The following is a 24,471-nucleotide window of genomic DNA, read 5'->3' as shown; positions in this document are numbered from 1 at the left end:
CTCGGGGGTCGGGCGGCCCGGCCGCGACGGCAGGGCGCCGCTCAGAAATTCGGGTTTCTCCACACTAAGACGAGGAGGCTGGTCACCCCGATGGGTGAGCCGCCGGGGCTGCCCGCCCTGTGCCTCCATGGCCGGGTCTCGACGCCCCACCGCCCCCGACACTCCGGACCCGGACCCGACCCCCTCGACCGCAACCGCGACCTTGACCTGGCGCGCGCGGACTCCGAACTCCGCAGACTCCGGCCTCCCTGACCCCCAGCCCCGACGACCCCGACTTCGGCCCGCGCCGACCCCCAGACTCCCGCCCCAACCCCGGCCACGAACCCCTCGACCCGACCTGGCCCGCGTCGGCCCCGAACCCCCACTCCCGGGTCCCGACGCCCTCGACCCCGGACCCCCCGAACTCCCGCCGCGACCCCGGCCCGCGCCAACCCGAGCCGGGCCTGAGGCGGCCGCACTTACTCCTGCCAAGGCGGCCGTCGGGGAGGCCAGGGTCCGGGGTCCGGGGTCTGGGGGACAGGGTCGGGGCCGGGGCCGAGGTCGGGGTCGCAGGTCGGGGTTGGGGCCGCCTGCTGCCCGCCGCCCGCCGCCCGCCCCGAGGCCCCGCCGCCACGCGCACGTGCCGCCTGACAGGCCCCCCATAGGTTCCATACCTGCCACCGGAAGTGAGTGAGGAGGGCAGTATAGGCATTTCCTGTGACGCGAGCGCCTGGACTCCATTAGGCAGCAGCTGGGGGAAGAATCAACACACCAGGGAGCGGAGCGCAGCCACCGAGCGCCGAGGCGGCCGCTGCCTCCGCCGCCGCCCGCCGCCGCCGCCGCCAGCGCCGGGGCTCAGCCCCGCGGCGGGCCCCGCGCCCCCGCCGCCTCCCGCGGGGCCCCGGCGCGCCCCCCGCCGCGCTCCGAGCCGCCCGGGGGGGGTGGGAGGAAAGGCCCGGACCCTCCTGCTCCCCCTCCTCCTCTCCCTCCTCCCGCCCCGGCCCCGACCCCTCCCGCCCCCGGCCCCCTCGCCCCGACCCTCCCCCGGTCCCCGCCTCGCCCCGCCGGCTTCCCACCACGGCCTCTCTCGGCGAGGAAACTCTGGCCTCCGCTTCCTCCTCCTCCGACTCGGACGCCGGCGGAGCCTCCCCGCCCCCGCGGAAGAAACCCCGAGCCTCGGCGGCGGAGGGAGCAGGAGAGCCCGGGGCTTCGGCAGGCAGAGCAGGCCTCTCCCCTCCGTCCTCGTCGTCCTCGTCCTCGTCGTCGTCGTCGTCGTCCTCCTCCTCCTCCTCCTCCGTGGTGGTGGTGGTGGGACTGCCCCCGGCCGCTGCCCCCGCCGCCGCCCCCCACCGAAGTAGCGGCCACAGCCTGGTCAGCAGCAGCATCATGCAGGCCAACGGGGCAGGAGGAGGAGGAGGAGGCGGCGGCGGCGGCGGCGGCAGCGGAGGGGGCGGCGGGGGCCAGGGACAGACCCAGGAGCTGGCCTGCCTGTCGGCCCAGAACGGGGAGTCGTCCCCCTCGTCGTCGTCGTCCGCGGGGGACCTGGCCCACGCCAACGGGCTGCTGCCTTCCGCCCCCTCCGCCGCCAGCAACAATAGCAACAGCCTGAATGTCAATAACGGGGTCCCCGGCGGGGCCGCCACTGCCGCCGCCTCGGCCGCCGCCGCCGCCGCTGCCTCCTCGGCCACCCCAGAGCTGGGCAGCAGCCTCAAGAAGAAGAAGCGGCTCTCCCAGTCCGACGAGGATGTCATTAGGCTAATAGGACAGCACTTGAATGGCTTAGGGCTCAAGTAAGTGTCCTTTCCAGGCGGCTGGTATGGACGGACCGAGGGCCAGAGGCCGCGTGGGGGAGGGGGGCCGGACGGAGCTCGGCCCGGGAGAGCGTTCATGCTGCGGGCCCAGGGAGGACGGGGAGGAGCAGCTGACTTGCAGGGGTTAGAGGGGAGACGGAGACAGGCGGCGGCGGGCTCGGGGAGGGGGACAGGAAGCCCGGACATTGCCCCCTGCCCGCACACCTTCGGAGCTGAATTGTCTGTCAATAAAGACAGATGCGGGAGTGTGTCTTCGCGTGGTGGGGGAGGGTTGCGTTCGAGCTGCTGGAAATAATGAACCTTGGAGGATTTGTTTTTCAAGTATATCTCAGAGGCATCTTTGTGGGACACCTCCCCACCCCCAACTATGACAGACAGCCCAGGCCAACCACCAATCAGGAAAGACAATCGCCTACAAGTGTTCATGGGAACTGAGAGGCTGGGAGAATTTGGAAGGAGGTTGTGGAATAAATCTGATGGGAGCGACCGAGTGAAATGCCCTGTTGATGTCGTTTAAAGGCCCTTGTGTATGTGCGAGAGGCCTACCACTAACCGGTCTGAAATCCCACTTGAATTCCAAGAGAGTGCCTGTGAAAAAGAGAACTCTGATCTGGGGAATCGTTTATTTTCAAATACAAGTTCGGTGGCCTTGTGCACCTAAAATAGGGTGAACCCACCAATCCGTATGCACAAAGGAAAAGCGAAGGGGGTGGTGGAAGGTAGGACCAGGGTGGGGAGTGCTCTGGAGTCCTGATGGTGGGGTGAAGCCTAGCCAGAGGAAGACCAAGGGGGGGAAACATGCAGCAGTCCCTTTCCTAGCTTCAAATCCTAGGCCAAAAGCAGCTCTTAGGGCTAGCCTAGGTGTAGTTTTGGATTTACAGATTTGTTCTCCCAGGAAGGGGAAGTGAGGGGAGCACTTTATAAAAGTGACCTAAGTATTTTGATTCTGTGGCAGACTGTGGCACCGTTTAGCTGAAAAATAAACAGAGATGAATGAGAAAGCATTGAAACAAAAACACAAATAGGGAAAACTGGTGAAGATTTTAGGTATCAAAATATCTGATGAGACAAACTGCATTTGGTAGATTTTTTTCAGCTCTCAAAGAGAAATAGGTCTTCGAAAGATTTCACTTTGTTCCCTAAGGAGAAGGATTAGTATGAAAACAGATTTTGTAAATGCTAACAGAACATGTTATTGAGACAAGAAGCAAGCTGACAGCAGCAGGAGGAAATAACTCGTGACTGTTTGGAACCTACACCATAGTAAATTTGCTATTTTTAGTATAGAGAGAAAGAGAGTGATTTTTGATGCTGAATTTATTTTAATTTTGAAGATTGACCTAGTAGAATATCTGTGCAAACATCACGTCTGGATGTAAGGCCCTTCCCTGACCCAGGTCTTCTCTCTTGCCTTTGTGGAGCTAACAATTTCTATCTTTTGAACTGTTGTAACGTGATTAGTAGGGAAAGCCTGGTTTTTATTTATTTAACCACTTGGTTACAACGTGTTCTTGGAGATTTTATACCTCACTAAACTTCTGAGGCGTTAAATGGTAAAAATTGGAAGAACTTATTTTGAAACTGGTTTCAAGAAGGCTTTTAACCTGACTAGATAAAACTCCACGGTGGCTGTTTCAAAATGCAAGTTTGTTGAGCCAAGCACAGTTTAAAAAAAAAAAAATGATTTCTTTTTTTCTCCATCATGAGGTTAGCTTGAAAACTTTTGCAACTGTTTTTATGGACATGAGTTGATTTAGAAGAGTGAATCCTACAAGTTGGCCAGGTCTTTTTTACACTGTATCTCTCCTGCAGCCAGACTGTTGATCTCCTCATGCAAGAGTCAGGATGTCGTTTAGAACATCCTTCTGCCACCAAATTCCGAAATCATGTCATGGAAGGAGACTGGGAGAAGGTAAAGTAGGGCATATAGAGCTGTGTGCTGCTAAAATTATATATTGGAATGTGCATTTTGTGACATTTTTGTTTTTTTTTTATGCCAATTTTTGCAGGCAGAAAATGACCTGAATGAACTAAAGCCTTTAGTGCATTCTCCTCATGCTATTGTGGTAAGAGGCGCACTTGAAATCTCTCAAACGTTGTTGGGAATAATTGTGGTAAATACACTTTTGTTCTTAGTTTCACATTCATGCTTATTTTCATAGGTTATTGATAATCCTAGGTTTCTGTCTCTTACAAGAGATAAGGCCTAAAAATAGTTAAAATTCATGTAATTAAGTTTGTAGACCAAGATGAATGTTGATGTTTTAAAGTTTTGAGTTTTATCTTTTTAAAATCATGTTTAGTAAATGTGTCATTTGAACCTACTTCATAAATTAAGCTTCTAGAAATTAATTGGAAGATCTTCATGCTTTCAGTGGTGTTAATAGCAGTTTTATATTTGTGGAATCAAAGCTAAATTATACTTTCACATTATTTATACTGAATGTGCTGGCAGAGGAAATGTATTTGGATGTGTGTGTATCCTATAGCCTTAAGTAGCTGGTAAATGATTTGTCTTGGTCTTTGGTTTTTGTTTCTTTTAATCTTTGGGAATTAAGTTAATTCAAAGCAGCTCCTTTGGTGTGCTCACCATTTTCCACTCTTGCATTCCAGTTGTGTGCATTGACAGTGTCCAAGTGTGTACATTGTGGATGACGCTGTTGGAGGGTTTGTGTGCAGATTTGACCATTGGGCTGTGCTCACAGGCCTTATTTCCCCGACAAGATCAGTTCAATAGTCCAACCTGTTAGCCTCTTTCATAAATCTTACTGAATCTTTTCTACTGGTAGGCTTTAATTCTTCTATAGATGTCAGTGAGGGAAAGGAGGAGGATAAGTTTTTCTAAGTGCCTACGATTGGAAACCATGAAGAATCAGCTGCTGGCTGCTGGCCTTTTAACTTCTAGCTGATTCATTTGTTGTCAGAAGCAGTTTCCTGTCTGGTGGGGGAGGGAAAGAAGGCCAATAGGAAGTCAAGTAGGGAAACCAGCTGTTTGTTAAATATTAGTAAATGACTACTGTTACCTTTTGATTTTTTTTTTTAATTGGGTCAAACATTAATCTTGCTGCCTTTGTCTGTTAACCTAATAGGGCCTCTTGTTTTTTGTTTTTTGGGCTTTTTTTTTGTTGGGGGGGAATCTTAATTACAAAAGTTTTCAAATACATAATATAATTTTATACCATAATGTATACTTCTAGAGAATGGACCTCAGGCAAATTGAAGGTGCAAACAAGTATGAACATATAAACTAAAATTTTTACTTACTGTGGAATCAGGTGATTTGATAATAAATTAACTCATGGAATGACCAGTTCCATGTGAATATTAAAAAATGAAAACACAGAAGTTAAAATAAACACCTACATTTAGAAGGATTATACATTTCCCAGCAACTTAAATTTTTCCCAATCAGTGTGTTTGGGGTTTAAAAAAAAAAAGGGAATCTAAGTATATTTTAATTGGGCAGTTTCTCATAAATTACTAGCTCTGTTGGAATGGAAGGTGACCCGAAAATAAAGACAGAAACTAAGTGTGTGAGTTTTGGAAGAATTGTTTACCTTTTTTAAAGCTTCACTTCAAATTGTGTTCGTAATTTAGTAGTAAAAATTTAAATAGGGTCACTTCCTATTTTTTCTTACTTGTTTATAGAAATGTAGGGCTACTGTGTTGGTTTTAGATTATGACTGTTTCACCTGAAACCTTCATTAGAAGCAACATGTAAACTCAGTAAAGGCAGTTTGTAGATGATGAGGAAGAGTCCTTTCTTTTTACAGCCTGTTCAGTCTATAGAACATTCCAGCATCTAATAAAATGAAGGTTAAATCTCTGGCTAAGCCTCATACCATCAAACTGTTTAGGTATTTGTACAAAGAAAGGGGTTCCAGGTTTAAGATTCAATTCAGCATTTTTTTTAACCCTTCTAGTTTGTGTTCAGATTTACTCCTCTCTCTGACTCTATCTCCAGAAAAGAACCCAATCCCAGGGTAACTGTAATAATATCATAGAAGTCAACTGTTTTGGACTTTTTTTTAGCATAATTATTTTAATTGTATGCCCAGATGCATTTGATGACTTAATCAAGTCTACAATTGTATTTTCCTTTTTAAGCCCGAACATTTTTATTGACCCGATCCACTCTCTGATCTCCCCACCTACCCCCCATATTTCTTAATGATATCCAGTCAGATGGTACCAGCAATAGCAGAATTTGCTCTGGATTTTCTGGAAAGTGAGCTCCTGAATCAACACTTTTCAGTTTGGGTTCAGATGTGTTTCACCATGTCAAGGGAGTTTGGATGGGTAGTAGAGGCCAGTAATATGGGAAACGTCTCTATCTAAAATCCGTATTTATTTTTTAGTATAATAGAAATGTGCTTTAAAAAAGTATTCAAATACTAATTTCATGGACAGAAATTAACTACTGTTTTTTAAAGTTAAATAGGGCTTTGAAAGCCATAGTTTAAATATAATTCATTTCCCCTTTCCTCTGAGTCATGGTTTAATTGATACAACTTGGTTATAACCCTTATTGTAGAGTTAGTCAGAACCACTCCTGAGTTAGCTGGAAGGCCCCCCGGATAGTCCGTACAGCCTTGGACTTTTCCTTCAAATAGGTCAGGACACTTCAGTGGGAGGAGAGGGTACAGCGGTCCCAATATTGGGTAGGATAGGGGGCGACGCGAGAGCAGCAGGACCTACCACATGGAGCTGTCTTTCACGGTCCGGCTGGATAGTAAGAGACAGACAGACACCCTGGGCCGAAAGACACTGGGAGATGATCAGAGAACAGAAGTGCTCTCACAGAGGTCTCATTGGGAGCTGGGGGCAGCTATAAAGGGCAGTTTGTTTTCTCAGCCTCTTTCTTCTTTTCTTCATTTTGGAAACTTGGGAGTCTTTTTTTTTTTTTTTAAGATTTTATTTATTTATTTGACAGACAGAGATCACAGGTAGGCAGAGAGGCAGGCAGAGAGAGAGGAGAAAGCAGGCTTCCCGTGGAGCAGAGAGCTCTATGCGGGGCTCGATCCCAGGACCCTGGGATCACGACCTGAGCCGAAGGCAGAGGCTTTAACCCACTGAGCCACTCAGGCGCCGCCCAACTTGCAGTCTTTAAAAAAAAGGGGGGGAGGTTCATTAAGCTCTGTCCCCACCTCAACAAACTTCAGTTTTGCCTGATTTTTTAAAACTTCAAATAATTAACATCATTTGTGAAAGGTGTTTATTTTCTTGAAATTGTGTTTACATTTTGGGAAGTAAAATGCAGTTTTACTCTCCATCCGTACCATATGTGTCAAATACAAACTGAATTGATTTTTAGGAGAATAAGCATTTTATCTTTCAACCAAATCTCTAGCTGTGCTTGGCCAGCAACCTCTCAGCCGCCGTGCACACTACCAGGATTCCATACCTGTGTGAGGATATTCTTTGTCTTAATCTGGAAAAAATGACTCCTAGAAAAATGTCTGCACACCATCTTTATAGTGTGCCCTGTGTGTCCAGAAATGCATTTGCGTCGGCCCCCCTCACAGTTTCCCTTGACCGGCTCCCGCCCTGCCCTGTAGAAAGACAGGAGCATGTTCCAGCAGGATCTTGGTGGGGAAATAAGGGGGAAATAGCACTTGGGGCACTGTCCCTACACACACTGGAATGGGGGCTGTACCTAGGACCTCACGGTTGACACCCCAAAAAATAAATAATGGAAAATAATTTTCTCCAGATTTCCGATTGTAAGAAAATTGAGTGGAGAAACCAAGTACACATACTGGCCAGTCCCATGTGGCATTTAAATGAAAAAATAGTGCAGCTAAACCAGATTCTCAGGTTTGAATCAGAAACACTATGTGAAATGAAAATGTGACAGTATCAGTAAAGGGAAATCTATAAACTCGGCCTTTCATAAAGAGTGCAGGTTGTTTTCGGGTGATAAAATGGGAAGGATATCCAAAAGAACTTCAGATGTAAAATCCTTGGATTCTTAAATTGTTTTATTTAGTCTTTGGTTTTTGTCACCTGATGGACATCAGAGTATTTTTTTTCTTTGACATAATACAGGTTAACTTTGGGCCCCACATGCAGCAACACACTTTTCAGTGCATCTTGATAACCGATCTGTTTCCGAAGCATTCATTAGTCTATCTAACGTGATGTGTAAAATTTGGTAAAGGTAGTTTTTCTAGAGTTACAGGAGCTCATCTGATAGTTTGAAATTTTTTCTGTTGTTTAGTTACAGATTTAACTTTAGATTACCACCAAACATATGCAATGCATCTTACAAAAGAAGTGTTTAAATGTTGGCCTGCCTTAACTGATGGGGTTTGTTTTGTTTACTTTCCCTAGAAACCATTTTTAGAGGCTTGTAGGTAGGCCTTTGTTCTAAATACTCCCAACTAGAAAATCCTTGCGGAGAAGTTCATGATCTGAAAAAATGATCATTTCTCGACACCATTTTGGAACAATATATGTATACTTAATGTTTTACTGAGGAAGGAAAAGCTCTCGTTTGGTGTTTTCTTTTAAGTAGGTTCAAAATCTTGACCACTGTATGCCTTGGGGTCTCTAAATATGGCTGACATTTTCCATCCACTGACATCCATACCTGCATCTGTCGGCTTGCTCCAGAGCCGAAGGTAGCAGATCAGATGAAAGAGTCCCTCTGGACTGTGGTCTTCTATTGTAGAAAAGTTTCAACTTGATAGTCATAAGTATTTCTCTTCACAGAAAAGCTGCTAAGATCATGACGATCGCTTTCCAGTTAAAAGTATCATAATAGAGTAAAGGGACATTAAAGAGTATTAGAGCCGAACACATTTCAGGGGAAAACTCAGTGCGAAAGTGCTTCACCACAAGCTTTAAACAGTTTGTCCTTTTGGGAGAAACGAGTTGGTCATAATTGTCTGTGTCCCGTAGTTAAATGCCTCAGTGAGCAGGCTATGAGCAGAACACACAGACGAATACTCCTTTTGCAAACTTTAGAGTTCAACCTTCTATCATAGACGTTCTAGCAAGGGCGAGGCCATCAGACTCGCGCTGGCCCACTCTGCGCATGGACCCCTAGGCCTTTTGCTGGACAGCTCTTCTTCCATAAGCCACGCCTGATGCTTCGTGACCTCTGCCCCAAGCCTCTAGTTCTGCTTGGCGGTCTGCTTAGTCCTTCTGACACATTGCAGGTTTTAAGTAATTGTACTCCATTAACCAGTGTTTCTGCCCTCTTTTCAAAACTTATGTCATAAAACCCCTTAAAGCCCTGTTGTAAGAGTCAGACTTGTAAAACAAATTTAGAATACCTGGAAGGGTTCTGAATTTTCATGCAAGAATACAATTCTAGGTGAATGTTCTAAGGGCAGAGTTCATTTTTCCCTCTGGTGCTGCCTTGGTTGCTAATGGTCTTACCTAATTTGAGATTATTGGTTCAAAGCAGAGTTTTATTAAGATGTGGAATTGAGCAAAGTCAACATTTAATCTACTGTGACTCTATTAAACCAAAATAGTTTGAATCATCTTAAAGCGTTTTAAGAAGTGATTGTCAAAGGGCATAGTAGAATGGTTTCTACTGTTCTGTTTAGGCACAAACATTTTCTGAACCTTCCGTCAGCTTCTTTCCCCTGACCGCTGCTTTCTGTCCTGTCAGAGGATGAAGTTTTTGCTGCTGCAGCAGAAGTACCTGGAGTACCTAGAGGACGGCAAGGTCCTAGAGGCCCTTCACGTTCTGCGCTGCGAGTTGACGCCCCTGAAGTACAACACGGAGCGCATTCACGTCCTCAGTGGGTAAGGGCGCCGCTCTGGACACTGGGTGACTCCGGATGCTGGGTGACAGAGGCACTGCCTGGTCCGACTTGGCTGCCACTCCTCCAGGGTGGGAATCGGGCTGCGTCCCGGGACCGTGTTTGTCAGGATGCACTCATTTATACACATTCAGGCTGCTCTTGTCCTCCTGGGAAACAATGCATATGAGACTAGGAAGAAGAAATAAGTTATCACCATTTCATGTGGCATCCCCTTCTGTGCAGACAGTGAGCGGAGAACCTTCCAGTGCACCGCATCCGACACTCTGCCTAACGTGCGCCTGTCCTTCCCCGGGTCCTTACTGAGTGAGCATATCCTGTGCACGGTCTCACTTGATCTTCATGTCCATTCTTTCCATGTCAGGGGACCAAGACCTTGGATCCAGACCCCACTTCTGTTCTCTGTCTGCGCACTCTGCTAGGTCCCCTCATTCTGTGCCGCACCCTCACATACTGTTTCTGCCAGAAGCTCTCACCTCAGGTCCCAGTGTGTGTATCCAACTGCCTCCCTGACGGTCTCCATTTGGGTGTCTCAGGGGGGCCTGTCCACAGTGAGCTTCTCGAATCCAGTTGTCGTCCCCCCCCCACCCCCCGCCCCACCTGCTTCTCCCCTAGTTTTCCCATCTCGGTTAGCGGTAAGACCTTTGTCCAAACAAAAAACAAACCTCATCCTTGCATTTCTTATATCTTTTAACTCTGACATGTATTGGCCTTTCTAAAACATTCCAGATTTGTCCGTTTCTCTCCATCTACACAAATTCTGTCCTAGTGAATCCATAAACGTGTCTCCTAGAACATTTGAGTGGCCTCCCATTGCTTTCCTTCTCACTCCCTTAACGATGCACATTTCACACAGCAGACAGATGAATACATAAATACATAAGTAATACCATACATTAAACCATTTCTTAATGGTTTTCTTAATTTCTTTATTTAATTTCTTAATACCATACTTAAACCCTTTCTTAAAACTTCTCACTGGCTTTCTAGCCCCCTTAAATCCAGAAGCTCTGCTCAAGCCTGCGGAGTCCCTGACCTTTCCCTGCCATCTTTTCCTTCCTTCATTTACTCTCTAGCGATATCAATGTTTCTTCTGTTCCTTAACTGGCCAAGCTGCTCACACTTCCCTTTATCTTAACTGCTCTTTCCCTGATCTTTCCATAGCAGGCTACTAGGTGCTCAGGCCCCAGCTCGAACATCCTCCCCTAAAACCAACTACCAGGCGTTCTCTTGTCACATCGCTGTTTTTAATTTTTTCTTTATATCATTTTTTATTACATGATATGGCTCCAGCCTCTAGAACAACATTGACACATATTAAGTTTTCAGATACAAAATAATGGACAAAACAATGGACCCAAGGAGGTGTAAGGTTCATTTTTAGGGTTTTTGAGGAAAAGGAAACTGAACCTCGGAGAAGTGAAGTAACCAGTCCACCTGGTAAAGCAGAAGCCTGGCTTCCAAGCCTTGTCTGACTGATGGCCGAGTCGTGGTCTGCGTGCAGGGCATCTTCAGACACTGGAGCATGCTGAGTGTGTTATGTCTGTAGTTGACAGACTACCTGGTTCTGTTTATCTCCTTAATAAGGTGTCTGATTTCTGTGTCACCTAAAGATCATTCCCATGACGATTTTTTTCTTGCTCTGGTAACAGAACATGTAACTTAATCACCTAGTTTTGATTTCAAAATGAACTTCACCCAGTGTGTCCCTTGACTGTTTTCCATAAGGAAGTTGCGTAAAGATGGCCAGATGTGGAGTTGGCATGAGGACCTAGGGGTTTTTCCCACTGGCATAGCATCTTTTCAGTCATGCCACGCAGCTTCCCATAAACAGACATTCTTGTGAAACCCTTAAGGTGTAACGTGTATTTTCAAAAGTGGCAAAAGCAATCATAGGTGTCTTTAGCCAAATTTAAAAAGTGAACAATTTTTCTGTGAAATTACTGATAATAAAATTTACCCCCAAAAAGTTATTTTAGAAACCAATAGTTTTGGGGCACCTGGGTGGCTCAGTGGGTTAAAGCCTCTGCCTTCGGCTCAGGTCATGGTCCCAGGGTCCTGGGATCAAGCCCCGCATCGGACTCTGCCCAGCAGAGAGCCTGCTTCCTTTCCTCTCTCTCTGTCTGCCTCTCTGCCTACTTGTGATCTCTGTCTGTCAAATAAATAAATAAAATCTTTGAAAAAAAAAAAAAAAGAAAAGAAAAGAAACCAATAGTTTTGCAATACCTGGCTTCTTTTATATTTTGTATTTTGAATCAGGTTAGTCACGCCATTAAAACAAAGTAAGTTCTCATCAGCTAAGACACCATACACTAAGTAAATTGCAAGAGAGCAGGTAGTTCTCTGCTCCAGGGTAAGAGGCTCAGTGCTGAATGTAGTTTGCTTCATGAGGTGAGGAAAAGAGAAGGTGACACTCAGATCAATTGAGAGGTTTCTCATACTTCTATTATCATTTGTTAAGCTCTACCTGTATACCAGGTAGTGGACCAAGTACTTCATATACTCTTAGTTAATCCTTACTTCCCTATTTAATACCCTTTTTACAAGTGAGAAGAACAGGTCTGAGAACAGAGTACCAGACAAGTAGGACTCGCCAGGTCTAATCTCCATGTCTGAATAATGCCTTCACTTCTTTTACGTTGAAAGCCCGTTCTTCTCTAAAAAGAGCCAGAGCAAGGTCAGGGTCACACTCCCAGCAGGGGGCCTCATGTTTTCTCCAGAACCCATGACTTTTTAGCATTTATGCCTCCTTTGGCACACATAGTGATGAAATAGTTTCCAGAGTTTCTGCTTTGGGATCTCAGTACCTTTCACAGGATGACCCAAGGATGATTATCCAATTGTACCATTTCTTGAGTGACACGATAAACTCTTGCAGGTATGTTGTTTTTGTTCAGTTAACTTAGTGTAAATGTCTTTGAAGGATTTTTTGTCCTTTTTTTTTTTTAAGATTTTATTTATTTATTTGACAGAGAGAGATCACAAGTAGGCAGAGAGGCAGGCAGAGAGAAAGGGGGAAGCAGGCTCCCTGCTGAGCAGAGAGCCCAATGCGGGGCTTGATCCCAGGACCCTGATATCATGATCCGAGCCAAAGGCAGAGGCTTAACCCACTGAGCCACCCAGGTGCCCCTGGAAGTGTTTTTTTCTTATCTGAGGTTTGGGGAGGGGAGTTCTGTTTTCCTCCTGAGAAGTAATTCAGTTAGCGTAGTAGTTAGAGCAAGTTTTGCAGCTAAAAATGCCTGAGTTCAAGCCCCTTTTTTGCGTCTTAACCCCCACCTGGTTACTTAGGCTTTCTGGGCCTTGGGTGGTTCGTTTGTGAATCAGCCTGCCGGTGCTGGCCTCACCCAGGATATTGGGGCCCAGCTGGTAGAGTAGTACACATGGAGTGCTTGGGGCCAAGCCTGGGGTGTTGTGAGAGCGGCTTACACAGCATGACGTGGGCTGGCAGGAGAGGAGTCGTGTTTTACTAATGTGATCATATGTCATGACAGTAACGTTATATACTTTAGTAATGGTGCTTTATCAATCTTAGAAATAAATACATCCACATGCTGGGTTGTGTTAATGAATTGGGTCCACTGTAGAAATTGCTTCTTGGTATGTATTTCTTAGTAAAAACTTGATATATGTTTCTTAGTAAAAGTATGGTTAATATTTTTCAATTATGAAAAATTATTATTATTGTTGTCATTATTGTTATGTTACCCAAGGAAAAGGGTTTGATATTTGGTGCTTTCTCTGTCCTGTTTTTAGGTATCTGATGTGTAGCCATGCAGAAGACCTACGTGCAAAAGCAGAATGGGAAGGCAAAGGAACAGCTTCCCGATCCAAACTGCTGGACAAACTGCAGAGTAAGAGTTACCTTTTGGTGTTTCTTGTTTTCTCTTAATTAGAAATAGATACTATGAATTGATCAGGAAGACTTGTATCCAGACATGCTCTCAGTGAGCGGTTATGTAGGGAAGAAGGAAAAATCCATTAAGCCCTTTAAAGTAAAAGTTTCCAAATTCTGCCATGGAGTCTGAGAAGCAGCTTACCTCCCCATGAATCGGAGAGGGCCCAGGTCCCAGAGCAGTTCTCCCTTCATTTATACTATGCAGTGATGCTCCGGTTAAGATTTTGTTTGGGGGAGAAGTGGTATGGTTGGAGGAAAAAAGTAAAGAAACCAGAAATGTAATCTACAAATGTTTTAAATAGTTGTTGATTTCAGTAAGAAGGCCCAGGTTTATATAAACTGCTTTCCTTTCCACCTTCCCCCCAGCTATGTTATACATAACTTCCAGATTAGAGTAGGGGTTGTATTTTTGCCACTTTTATACTTATATTTTACACACTTTTATAGAGGAAATTTTTTTATTCCCTCTCATATTAAATATGTTATTCTATGTATTTCACGTTGGGATATGGCAGTAGAGATCCTAAGAATCAGAAAACTGTGTGGTTGGGGAGGTGTGAGGCCTGGAAGGATTGGAAGAGATGGCTATCCACGTCAAAACACCAGTCGTTCCCTGAGTTTTCACAGGATCCTTGGCATTAGAAGCAATCTGATGAGACCTGGTGCTTATCTCCCACTGTCAGCTGGCCCTTTGTTGGGGGGAGGTTCCTCTTACACTGTCAGGGATGCATGGTCTCTCCAGGACACAGTCTTCTGCAGATTTGCTCTTCATCATCATTGGCTTTTTGGGGGGGTTTTTTGGTAATAGGGTTTTTTAGGCAGGGGGTTGCTTTGTGTTTTTGGAAATTAACATACAAACTAAAGCCCTCCTGTCTCTTCCATTTTGTGGTAACATAGCTGTAGCTGCTATTCCCACTGTGTCCCCTCCCATCACTGCTCTAAGGAACATGAGATTTCTAGGGCAGGGGCAAATGGAACAGAAGGGGGCGAATAAAAGTTATACGGTCTTGGTTTTTTAATGTTTATTGTTATTTCTCTTCTTAAAAATGTCTTCTCTTACAGCGTATTTGCCACCATCAGTGATGCTCCCCCCCCGGCGTTTACAGACCCTGCTGCGGCAGGCGGTGGAACTACAAAGGGATCGGTGCCTATATCACAATACCAAACTTGATAATAATCTAGATTCTGTGTCTCTGCTTATAGATCATGTTTGTAGTAGGTAAGAGACAAACTTCTTCTATAGTTTACAGACTCAGTATGAACTCGGTTAAAATGTTCCTTTTTTGGAACTTTGTCCTGTTGCTGTGAAACCATTCATGTCCAATCTAGCATTCCTGGGCAGAGTTAGAACTTCCTGAAGAGGACACTTCCAGAGAAGTTGGCTCGTGTTTGTGTAGCAGACCACATCTCAAGATGGGAAGCTGGAAAGCCAAGCTTTCCTTTCTCATCTGGGTGTCGGTTAGTCATTTGGTCTGTCTGGCCATCTCTCTAAGGGCTTGTGAGTGGTGTTAGGCAGGGACGCCAGCCCCCAGAGGCTCTGCTGTTCTTGGATGCCAGGAGTCACAGAGTGACTTTTTCTGGACCTTATGGCTATTTTGACAATGGCCCCGATTATTTTCTGCCCATAAAGATCATGGAAATACTTGGTTCTTCATGGAAGTTCTGCTTTTTATTAGAACCTGTCCTCTAAACTAAAAATGGTTAGAATAACAGGCAGTAACTTCCTGGGATGGGTTTTGTTAGTAACCCTGTCCATGTCCATAATTCAACTCCACCTTAGATATTGGGAGTAATAATGTTCCTGCTATTTTGATAATGATCTCCAAAATTAAAGCCGAACTTCAATTTTTTAAGATACTGAAAATTAATTCTGAAATGTTTCAGACTTCAGAAGGGAAATGATTTGGGTCTGGTGAACCGCACATGAACAGTTGTAGCACACATGCCCAGTTTCTTTAGCAAAAATTCATGGACGAAGTACTGAAAGTGGTACAAGTAGGCAGGACCAGAGTGTAGACCACATGCAGCCTTTGGGAACAACCGTAGATGCTTTGTGCTTGAGTGCTGTGACTGCGGATGACATCGAGGAGGTGTGCGCAGACTGCTTCCTGAGTGGTTGAGTTCCTACCTCTCCCTCCCCAAATGCAGTGAAAACCTGAGGATGATTGGTGGAGCTCTTGGCTTTAAGTGACTAAGTGCCATTCATCATAACGTATTGGGTAGTTACATGGTTTATGTCTTAAATGTTCTAAAACAGGGACACCTGGGTGGCTCAGTGGGTTAAAGCCTCTACCTTCAACTCGGGTCATGATCCCGGGGTCCTGGGATCGAGCCCCGCATCGGGCTCTCTGCTCAGCAGGGAGCCTGCTTCCTCCTCTCTCTCTGCCTGCCTCCTGCCTACTTGTGATACCTCTGTCCAATAAATAAATAATTTTTTTTTTAATTTCTAAAACAAAGTCACTAGAGATCCTTTTCCTTTTTGTCATTTTTTATTTTGTTCTTAACTTGCTTTTGAGAGTTTTTAAATCTTTTCATTTGAGTTGAATTAGAGGTAGGAGATATTAGATTAAAAGGGTATATAGCTTCATCCTTCATGGCTCCTTTAGGGAACTTGGACCAGTGTTGAAATTAAGGCAGCTGTGACCCCAGACGGTCTTCTGGTTCCTCAGTGTTGCTGGCGGAGTGCCTTGGAGAGTATTTAGGGTAGACCTTAGGATTCAGGGAGTGTCTGTGGAAACCGAAATCAAGGAGAACGTGACCTACGTGTTTCCTGAATGCCTTGATTTCTGTTACAGTACCTGTGAAAGGAGTGATGGAAAATGTGTAGTCTGACTTTTTCTAGCTCAGAACAGGGACCAGCCTCTCCAGTAAAGCTGCATAGAAAGCACTCCTGAGGATGGCATTCATGCTCTTCACAACTAACCGGTGATAGGCAGGTCTTCCCCATAATCTTTTAAAAACGGAACAAAACTTTGACTCTGTGCTTCTGTAAGTCACCACTGCACGCACGCATGCACACATGCACACACCCGCCTTAGAGACTGCTGCTTGAAGTAACACTCTTCTGTGTATTCACAGTATCTGTGTCCTTCACTCTTGAGATTTCTGCAGCCAACACAACACCACAGCTGTTGCTGGTGTTGGTGAGGAACAACTTCTTTATTAAATCCAGTGATTGTTCTCCAGCCTACATCTAAACCTTTCTATAGCATTTCACTGCTTTGCCGTGAAACTCTTTGTTTGACTTCAAAAACATTGCAGACTCTGTTTCACTGTTGGCTGCTTCTCAGGCTCCTCCTCTGTACCTGTCTCTTCAATAAGGATGTGTTCCAAAAGGTTTCTCTGTCTTCCCACCCTCCTCCTCTAGGTTTTCATGTAGGCCAGGTCTGGGCTAGAGCCGCAGGGTTGATTTCCTAAGCCTTCGACCTTCGTACAACTATGTGTGTGGCTCGAGGACCTTAAATGAAACATAGCAGCAGTAGAACTCCCCTTTCCTCTTGCTATCCCCATAAAGCTTACTTTTCTTCTTGGATTCCCGATCTCTGTGAGGGGCTGCCATCTCTGCCTGTCCGAGTGAGACCCCGAGGGAGGGACATGTCGGGCAAGTAGGTAGTGTGTGCAGTCTCTACAGATGTTGCTGAACTAGAAGAAGAAAACCTGAATGTGATTTAATTCCCAGTATTCCGCTTTCATCTAGAGATCTTCAAAAGAAAAGTTGATGTTTTTTAATATCTGCTTTATTCTCTTGTAGAAATTAGATTAGCATTGAAACTAGAAAACTCTATTTTTGTAAAGTAATTCTTAGCATTGAAATCTAAATACCAAGTTTTCTCTCTTTTCTCTGGAGAATAGAGAATTGATTATGAATAAGTGAACTGTAACTTTTTAAAACCCTAATCAGCACTGATGGGTTTTCATCAGATTGTGTATTACTTGTATTTTTCCACAGTATGTGCATATATTTGGTTAAATTTATGGGGTTTTTTTCACCAGCAACCAGTGGAAGGATGTTTCCATAGGTAACTTTATAGTATTCATTTCTTAGTAAAGAATTGTTAAGAAATATTTATGAAAACTTGAAATGTTAAGATTCGGTTTAATTAAAATACAGTGTTCACTTTTATTTGGGAAGGTACTGATATTTTTAACACCATCTTAAATTTTAAATTTACTTGAAAACAAAGTCATCAGCTTTGATTTGTATATCTCTAAAATTAGGCTTTTAATAAATGGGTCTGTTAATTATTCTTTTTCAAAGATTTAAGTAATAAACATAATGTTAATTTAAATACCCTTTTAATGACTTTCAGTTACAACTCGTTGTCAGTAGACTAGATGACTTGTGCCCTCAATTCTGATTATGAAATGGTCCTTCCTTAAGGACATTTTGCTACTCTGACTTTAGATCTGTCTTTTCATTCATGATCAATTTTACCCATTTGAATTATTGTGTATTTTGTGTCTAAATATAAAGTGTTTCTCACTCGGTAAAAGACATCATTATTGATTACTATCCATAAGAGGCAGGAAGACATTGTTGATACTGAAAGTACTACTTTGATTGAAATTTTATCCAACAGGGTCTTGAAAAAGGCAGTTTAAAAAATGATATTTAAGGGGCGCCTGGGTGGCTCAGTGGGTTAAGCCTCTGCTTTCAGCTCAGGTCATGGTCACAGGGTCCTGGGATTGAGCCCTGCTTTGGGCTCTGCTCAGCAGGGACACTGCTTCCCTCTCTGCCTCTCTGCCTGCCTCTCTGCCTACTTACGATCTCTCTCTCTCTGTCAAATAAATAAAATCTTTTTTTAAAAAATGATATTTGAAATAAAACTGGTGTTGGAGAATCAGCCATAGGTTTAGACCTAATTCAGTTACCAGTTTATGATTTGTTAAGTTACTTGCCCTCTTCAAGCCTCATGAAGATGGAGATAGTATTGCGAGGTAGTTTTGAGAATTAGCAGTACTATTTATAAACGTGTAGCACAGGGCTTGGTGTATCTAGAGCATTAATAAATGTCAACTGGTATTGATTCTGTTTAAGCTCACATATAGAATAATAATTTAAAATTAAAGCAATTTTTAGACAATCTGAAAATTGAATATAGCCTCCAAATAGCCAAGTGCTAAAGTAGGTGTGTGTATGCCAGAAAAAGTAAATAATAATTTAGTTTTGAATATATATTATTTATAGGCTAGTGAATTGATAAAATAAATTTTTAAATTATAGATTGGGGAAAAACAGGGAAGATCATTTTTCAGGATAAACTTAAAAGTTTATCAAGTCATGGGGTTGAAAAGTACAGTGTAGGTAATCTAGTGGATGATACTGTAACGCACTGTGGTGTGCATTCTGTGCGTGTATAGAGTGGTAGAGTCCTATTGTACAGCTGAAACTGATTTACTCTTACATGTCACCTGTACTTTGGTTCAAAAGAGAAACCTTTGTGGGGTGCCTGGGTGGCAGTCAGTTGAACATTCACCTCTTGGTTTCGGCTCAGGTCATGATCTTGGAGTCGTGAGATCGAGCCCCGTGTTGAACTCCATGCTCACCACAGAGTCGGCTTGCGATTCTCTCTCCCTCTGCCCCTTCCCCCGCCAAGAAAGAAAAGTTTATCCACTAATGTTCAAAGAACTTTTCTATGATCACAGAGATTCTAATAGAGGGCTGTACTACCCAAAAAGTAGCCCCTAATTACATGTAGCCATTTAAAGATTTATTTATTTATTTGACAGACAGAGATCACAAGTAGGCAGAGAGGCAGGCAGAGATTAAATTCAAACATAAAGAAATTAAAGCTAGATTTACAGATCCTGTTCCTCAGGTGTCCTGGACACATTTCAGTGCTCGGCAGCATGCACAGCCAGGGCTTCTGGGCTAGGCAGTTTGGCGTGTAACCTTCCAAAGTCAGTGCAGGAAGCTCTAAGGAAGGCTGCTGCCATCGAGTTGGAGGAGGATAGAATGGGGTTTGTTTGTTTGGTTGTTGTTGTTTTAATAAGATTTTTTTATTTATTTGACAGAGATCACAAGTAGGCAGAGAGGGAGGGGGAAGCAGGCTCCCTGCCAAGCAGAGAGCCCGACGTGGGGCAGAGGCTTTAACCCACTGAGGCACCCAGGCACCTCATTTTGTTGGTTTTTTTGGTTTTTTGTAAAGATCTTATTTATTTGACACACAGAGAGCACAAGTAGGCAGAGCCGTGGGGGAAGCAGTCTCCCTGCTAAGCAGAAAGCCCGATGGCAGGCCTCGATCCCTGAGACTATGACCTGAGCTGAAAGCAGAGGCTTAACCCACTGAGCCACCCAGGCACCCCAGAATAGTTTTTAAAAGTGGGTTTACGGGACGCCTGGGTGGCTCAGTTGGTTAAGCAGCTGCCTTCGGCTCAGGTCATGATCCCAGCGTCCTGGGATCGAGTCCCACATCGGGCTCCTTGCTCGGCAGGGAGCCTGCTTCTCCCTCTGCCTGCCACTCTGTCTGCTTGTGCTCACTCTCGCTTCTCTCTCTCTCTCTCTCTCTCTCTCTCTCTCTCTGACAAATAAATAAATAAATAAATCTTTAAAAAAAAAAAAAAAAAGTGGGTTTACACATGGTTTGAAAAATGCTTCCTGGAAACAGTCACTTGTCATCCCCTTTCCTTCAGAGCCAGAGTCATAGAGTTCATTGCCCTTAATCTAGAGTAGCAGCGACCACTGAGGACGTGCCAGCGGGGACTTGGGCTTCTAAATGCTCCATGTGCATCATCTCATTCTTGTGTGTCCCCGTACAGAGATTCCATACGGCAGCTACCATTCTCTTTAGTTTATGGTTGGAAAACTTGAGACTGGGATTGAACGGGGTTCCCCATTTCTGGGAAACGACCTAGTAAGTGGCTGAGTCAGGATTTGAACCTAGGTCTCTGATGCTGCTGTCTCTGTTCTTAAGGCTTTATTCTTAGTCCCTGCAGCCCCTTCCCTCTGTTGCACTACTTCTCTGCTTGCACTGAAATATCTCAGTAATCACTTGTATCTGTTGCGTTCCAGGCATTGTAGATGTTTTTCTTGTCCTGAGAAGAACCCTGTTAGGTGTATATTACTCTCCTTTTCTAGACAAGGGAACTGAGGCTCAGGAGTGAAATAACTTGCCGAAGACATGAAAGCTTGTGACCCAAGCTTGTCCGACGGGAGTGCCTTGTCTCTTTTTGTTAAGTCAGGTTGCTTTTATGTAAATAAAAATGTGCATTCCTCGTGATGCCAGCCAACTTAAGCAAACCTGAAACCCTGATTATTAATTTTTATTTATATGAGTTGACTTTAATCAGACCAAAAAATTCTGTGATGGACACATACTTTTACTCTTGTTTAATCTTGAGAAAGGGAAAAGGAGTAAATTGTACATTGAACCAGACTTCAGATTACTGATTTCCCCTGAGATTGCCTTGACTGATGTTGTGATAATCTTTTTTCAACATACGACTGTAAATTTGATGAAGATCTGCAAAGCATTCATATCTTATTTTTAAAGTTTTTATGTCTAAAGAAGTTTCATTTGTTTCACCTTTTTCATTATTAGATTACTCTATTTTTGAAAGAATAACTATGTGTGGACTTATTTGTTTTAGGAGGCAGTTCCCATGTTATACTCAGCAGATACTTACGGAGCATTGTAATGAAGTGTGGTTCTGTAAATTCTCCAATGATGGCACGAAACTAGCAACAGGATCAAAAGATACCACAGTTATCATATGGCAAGTTGATCCGGTATGTACTCCAGTGTGCGTGCGTGTGTATGTGTGTGTGTATTTGTAGACTACAAAAAGGTAATTCATCTAAAACCTAATTAACATAGGTTTTAAGTGTGCGTATATAAGTGTCTTCTTTCCTAAGAGCATCTCGCTGTCATTTTTGTCATGTCTTACCTCCTCCTCTGTTTTCTAGATGGCATATGTAGGTAGATACAGAGTGCGTGCTGGTGATTGTGTTCATAATCTGTGTGTGTGCAATCTGGTTTGGTCCTCAGAATACCGCTGTGGGACACTCACATCTCTTGTTTTCAGATCAGGAAACTGAGATAGATGTTAAGTGCCCAGGCTCTCCGAGCTAGTGAGTGGTACAGGTAGACTCAGATCCAGGAAGAGCTGTACTTCAGACCTACTGCTCTTCGTGCCCCTTGCCAGTTTGTACCTTTGTTGATAATATTCAATTTACCATTCTGTCACAAGGTAGGAAGGACTCATTACCGTTTGCCTTCTGAAATCTTTCATTGTCTTGTGTGATTTTTTTTTTTTTTTTAATTTCACAGACAGAGATCACCAGTAGGCAGAGAGGGGGAAGCAGGCTCCCTGCCGAGCAGAGAGCCCGATGCGGGGCTCAATCCGAAGGCAGAGGCTTTATAACCCACTGAGCCACCCAGGCGCCCCTGTCTTGTGTGATTTGTGAAACTTCTGTTGAACACCCCCTCCACCTTATGTACAAAAAATGCTGTATTTTGGATTTAAAATTCTGAGTTCTCTCTAAAATCAGATTTTTGTCATTGTTTATAACAAGATGACTTACAGATTTGTAGAAAAAAGTATTTCTGTTTCTTTTAGCCAGTGGGACATTTATTGACCTATCAAAAGAAGTACATGCCTCTAAATAAGTTAAGGAGAAATATTTGGTTTAAATCATAACTAAGTAATCTTATTTTAAAAATTTAGAATTGGGGGCTCCTGGGTGGTTCGGTGGGTTAAGCCTCTGCCTACGGCTTAGGTCATGATTTCAATCAAGCCCTGGGATCAAGCCCCACATCGGGCTCTCTGCTCAGCAAGGAGCCTGCTTCCCCCTCTGTCTCTGCCTACTTGTGATCTCTCTCTCTGTCAAATAAAATCTTCCCCAAAAAATTAAAAAAAAAAATAGAATATAATATTTGTCCCAAATAAAGTCGTGGACTTTTACACTAAAAAAAAAAAAAAATAGACAAAACAGGCCATAGAAGGAAATATTTTTTAAAAAGAATTGTCAGGGGGAAAAAAAAAGAATTGTGGGTGGCTTGGTTGGTTAAGCATTTGCCTTTGGCTCGGGTCATGATCTCATGGTCCCAGGATCGAGTCGTGTGTCGGTCTCCCTGCTCAGCAGGGAACCTCCTTCTCCCTCTGACTTTGCTGCTCCCCGTGCTCTCTGACAAATAAAATCTTTAAATAAAAAAGAATCAAAGGTGCCTAGCTGGCTCAGTCAGTAGAGCATTTAATTCTCAATCTCCGGGTTGTGAATTCAAGCCCCTACACTGGGTATAGAGTTTCCTTTAAAAAAAAAACAAGTTGAGAGCATACCTCAATTTTTGTGTACCTGTAATATCCTATGAATGATGAAAGGTGATAAGACCTATTCTTTGCCATGAAGCAGGCGTTCTTTCCTTGTACCGTGTAGTACTCTGACACTCTGATGGCTCCAGGGACAACCCCCACCCAGAGTAATGTTAAATGCTTAAATCAAAACATATAGTAAACCCAAGTGGGATAATATTAATTATCTAAGAAACCCAATTATTGAAATATAGTTATTAAATAATAAAAAAACAAATCCAGTATAACAATTATGTTGCTTTTTTTTTTTAAGATTTTATTTACTTAACAGAGAGAACATGAGCAGAGGGAGGAATAGAGGGAGAGGAATACTCCCCACTGAGCAGGGAGCCCGACACAGGACTCGATCCCAGGACACTGGGAACATGACCTGACCCAAAGACAGACACTTAACTGACTGAGCCACCCAGGCCCCCCCCCATGTTGCTTTTTTATTAACACATTAAACAGCAAATTCTAGCAAGAGCTCTAACCACTATCAAATTTTGAAGTAGTGATGAGCATAAAGATTTTGAGATAGCTGCAGTAGCTGTGATATTGTATGAAAATACTGGAGACTTTTTTTATTAACAGTGCCCTGATATATAGAAGGCTGATGCACCTGTGTCTCACCTGCTGCCACCTGTCAATTGCCTTCATTCAGGCCTGAAGGAGATACTGAATTTCAGCCTGTGGTTAATGAAAATAGAGATGTGCGTTTGTCCTCACATTTAAGTTCAAGGATCCCTGCCTCTTCCCTAAGTGACTGCTTATAGGCTGTAGAGTAACATCTGGGAAAGGAACACACGATGTAGAAAGGGAAGTAATTTACACCCTGAAGTACATTTCACACAGGATGTTCAGAGTGTTGTGAATGTGCAGAATGCTGCCCAGGTGAGAGCACCTGGTCTGAGTCTTGATAGGCACAACACAGGTGGGGACAGGAGAGGGCATTCTGGGAAGGGAGGGACCTTGCCCTCCCCCACCATCAGATAAGAGGATAGGATGAGTAAGGCAAAGAGTGGGAAATCAGACTAGAAAAACAGTGTGGATCTAGTTGTGGCCTCTGAACACTGTTCTGAGGAGTTGTATTTCAGCAATTATTTGCAAGATGTCTGAACAGAAAGCATACTAAACTGTGCTTTATTACGATTTCTTTTGGCAGCAGTGTATAACCATGCCCTTCACTTAGCACATATTTGTTGAGCGCAAGCTTATGTGAGGCTTTACCACAAGTTCATGACAATTAACTGTGTAATTACAGAACAATTACCCTGTAATTGTTCTGTGATGGGTGCTACAGGGGCTCAAAGGAGAAACCCACTGGAACTGGAAAGTAAGACAAGTGAGTCCTAGCAGAAGGAGTCGCTGTTACCGAGGCAAACCAGTTAGTACTGTCCCCTGCAGGACATGGGAAAGGAAAACGTGGCTGGCATTTGGGCAGTCTCGGGGTTACAGTGCAGAGTAGGAGATGAGGTTAGCAGAGTTGGAGGCCACCAGTCCAGGAGGATCTGGTGCACTTGGCTAAGGAGTTTAGACCAGAGTGCCTTTGTCAGAGTAGGTGTTAGGAGTAAAGGGCTTTTGTGGCCAGATTAGCTTGGGAAACGTAGAGTTAATGCTTTCAGTCCAATCTGAGATGCCATGGATTTGAGAGTTTAGTATGATAGTATTTTATTATGTCAAATACTGTTTGAAAAACTTGTAAGAAAATTGGTGA

At 44.1% G+C, this 24,471-nt stretch overlaps 1 protein-coding gene across 2 annotated transcripts in view; it reads left to right on the top strand.

Annotated features, from left to right (window-relative positions):
* The first annotated feature begins 1,024 nt into the window (after positions 1 to 1,024).
* The window catches only part of WDR26 (WD repeat domain 26), a 43,229-nt gene continuing 19,782 nt past the window's right edge, over positions 1,025 to 24,471 (top strand). The window contains exons 1-7 of one of the 2 annotated variants that reach the window (XM_080824386.1): positions 1,025 to 1,769; positions 3,603 to 3,702; positions 3,800 to 3,904; positions 9,415 to 9,551; positions 13,322 to 13,419; positions 14,526 to 14,682; positions 21,054 to 21,192. In XM_080824386.1, coding sequence (XP_080680512.1) covers positions 1,366 to 1,769; positions 3,603 to 3,702; positions 3,800 to 3,904; positions 9,415 to 9,551; positions 13,322 to 13,419; positions 14,526 to 14,682; positions 21,054 to 21,192 — 1,140 coding nt within the window. In that variant the 5' untranslated portion in view covers positions 1,025 to 1,365. The remainder of the gene's footprint in view (positions 1,770 to 3,602; positions 3,703 to 3,799; positions 3,905 to 9,414; positions 9,552 to 13,321; positions 13,420 to 14,525; positions 14,683 to 21,053; positions 21,193 to 24,471) is intronic. The other variant, XM_080824385.1, reaches the window with a different exon arrangement.

This window comes from Martes martes (genome assembly GCF_963455335.1).
Source record: "Martes martes genome assembly, chromosome: 15".
Classification (NCBI taxonomy): Eukaryota; Metazoa; Chordata; class Mammalia; order Carnivora; family Mustelidae; genus Martes; species Martes martes.
Note: the sequence above shows the minus strand (reverse complement) of the source record. Positions and strands in the feature narration are given on the sequence as shown.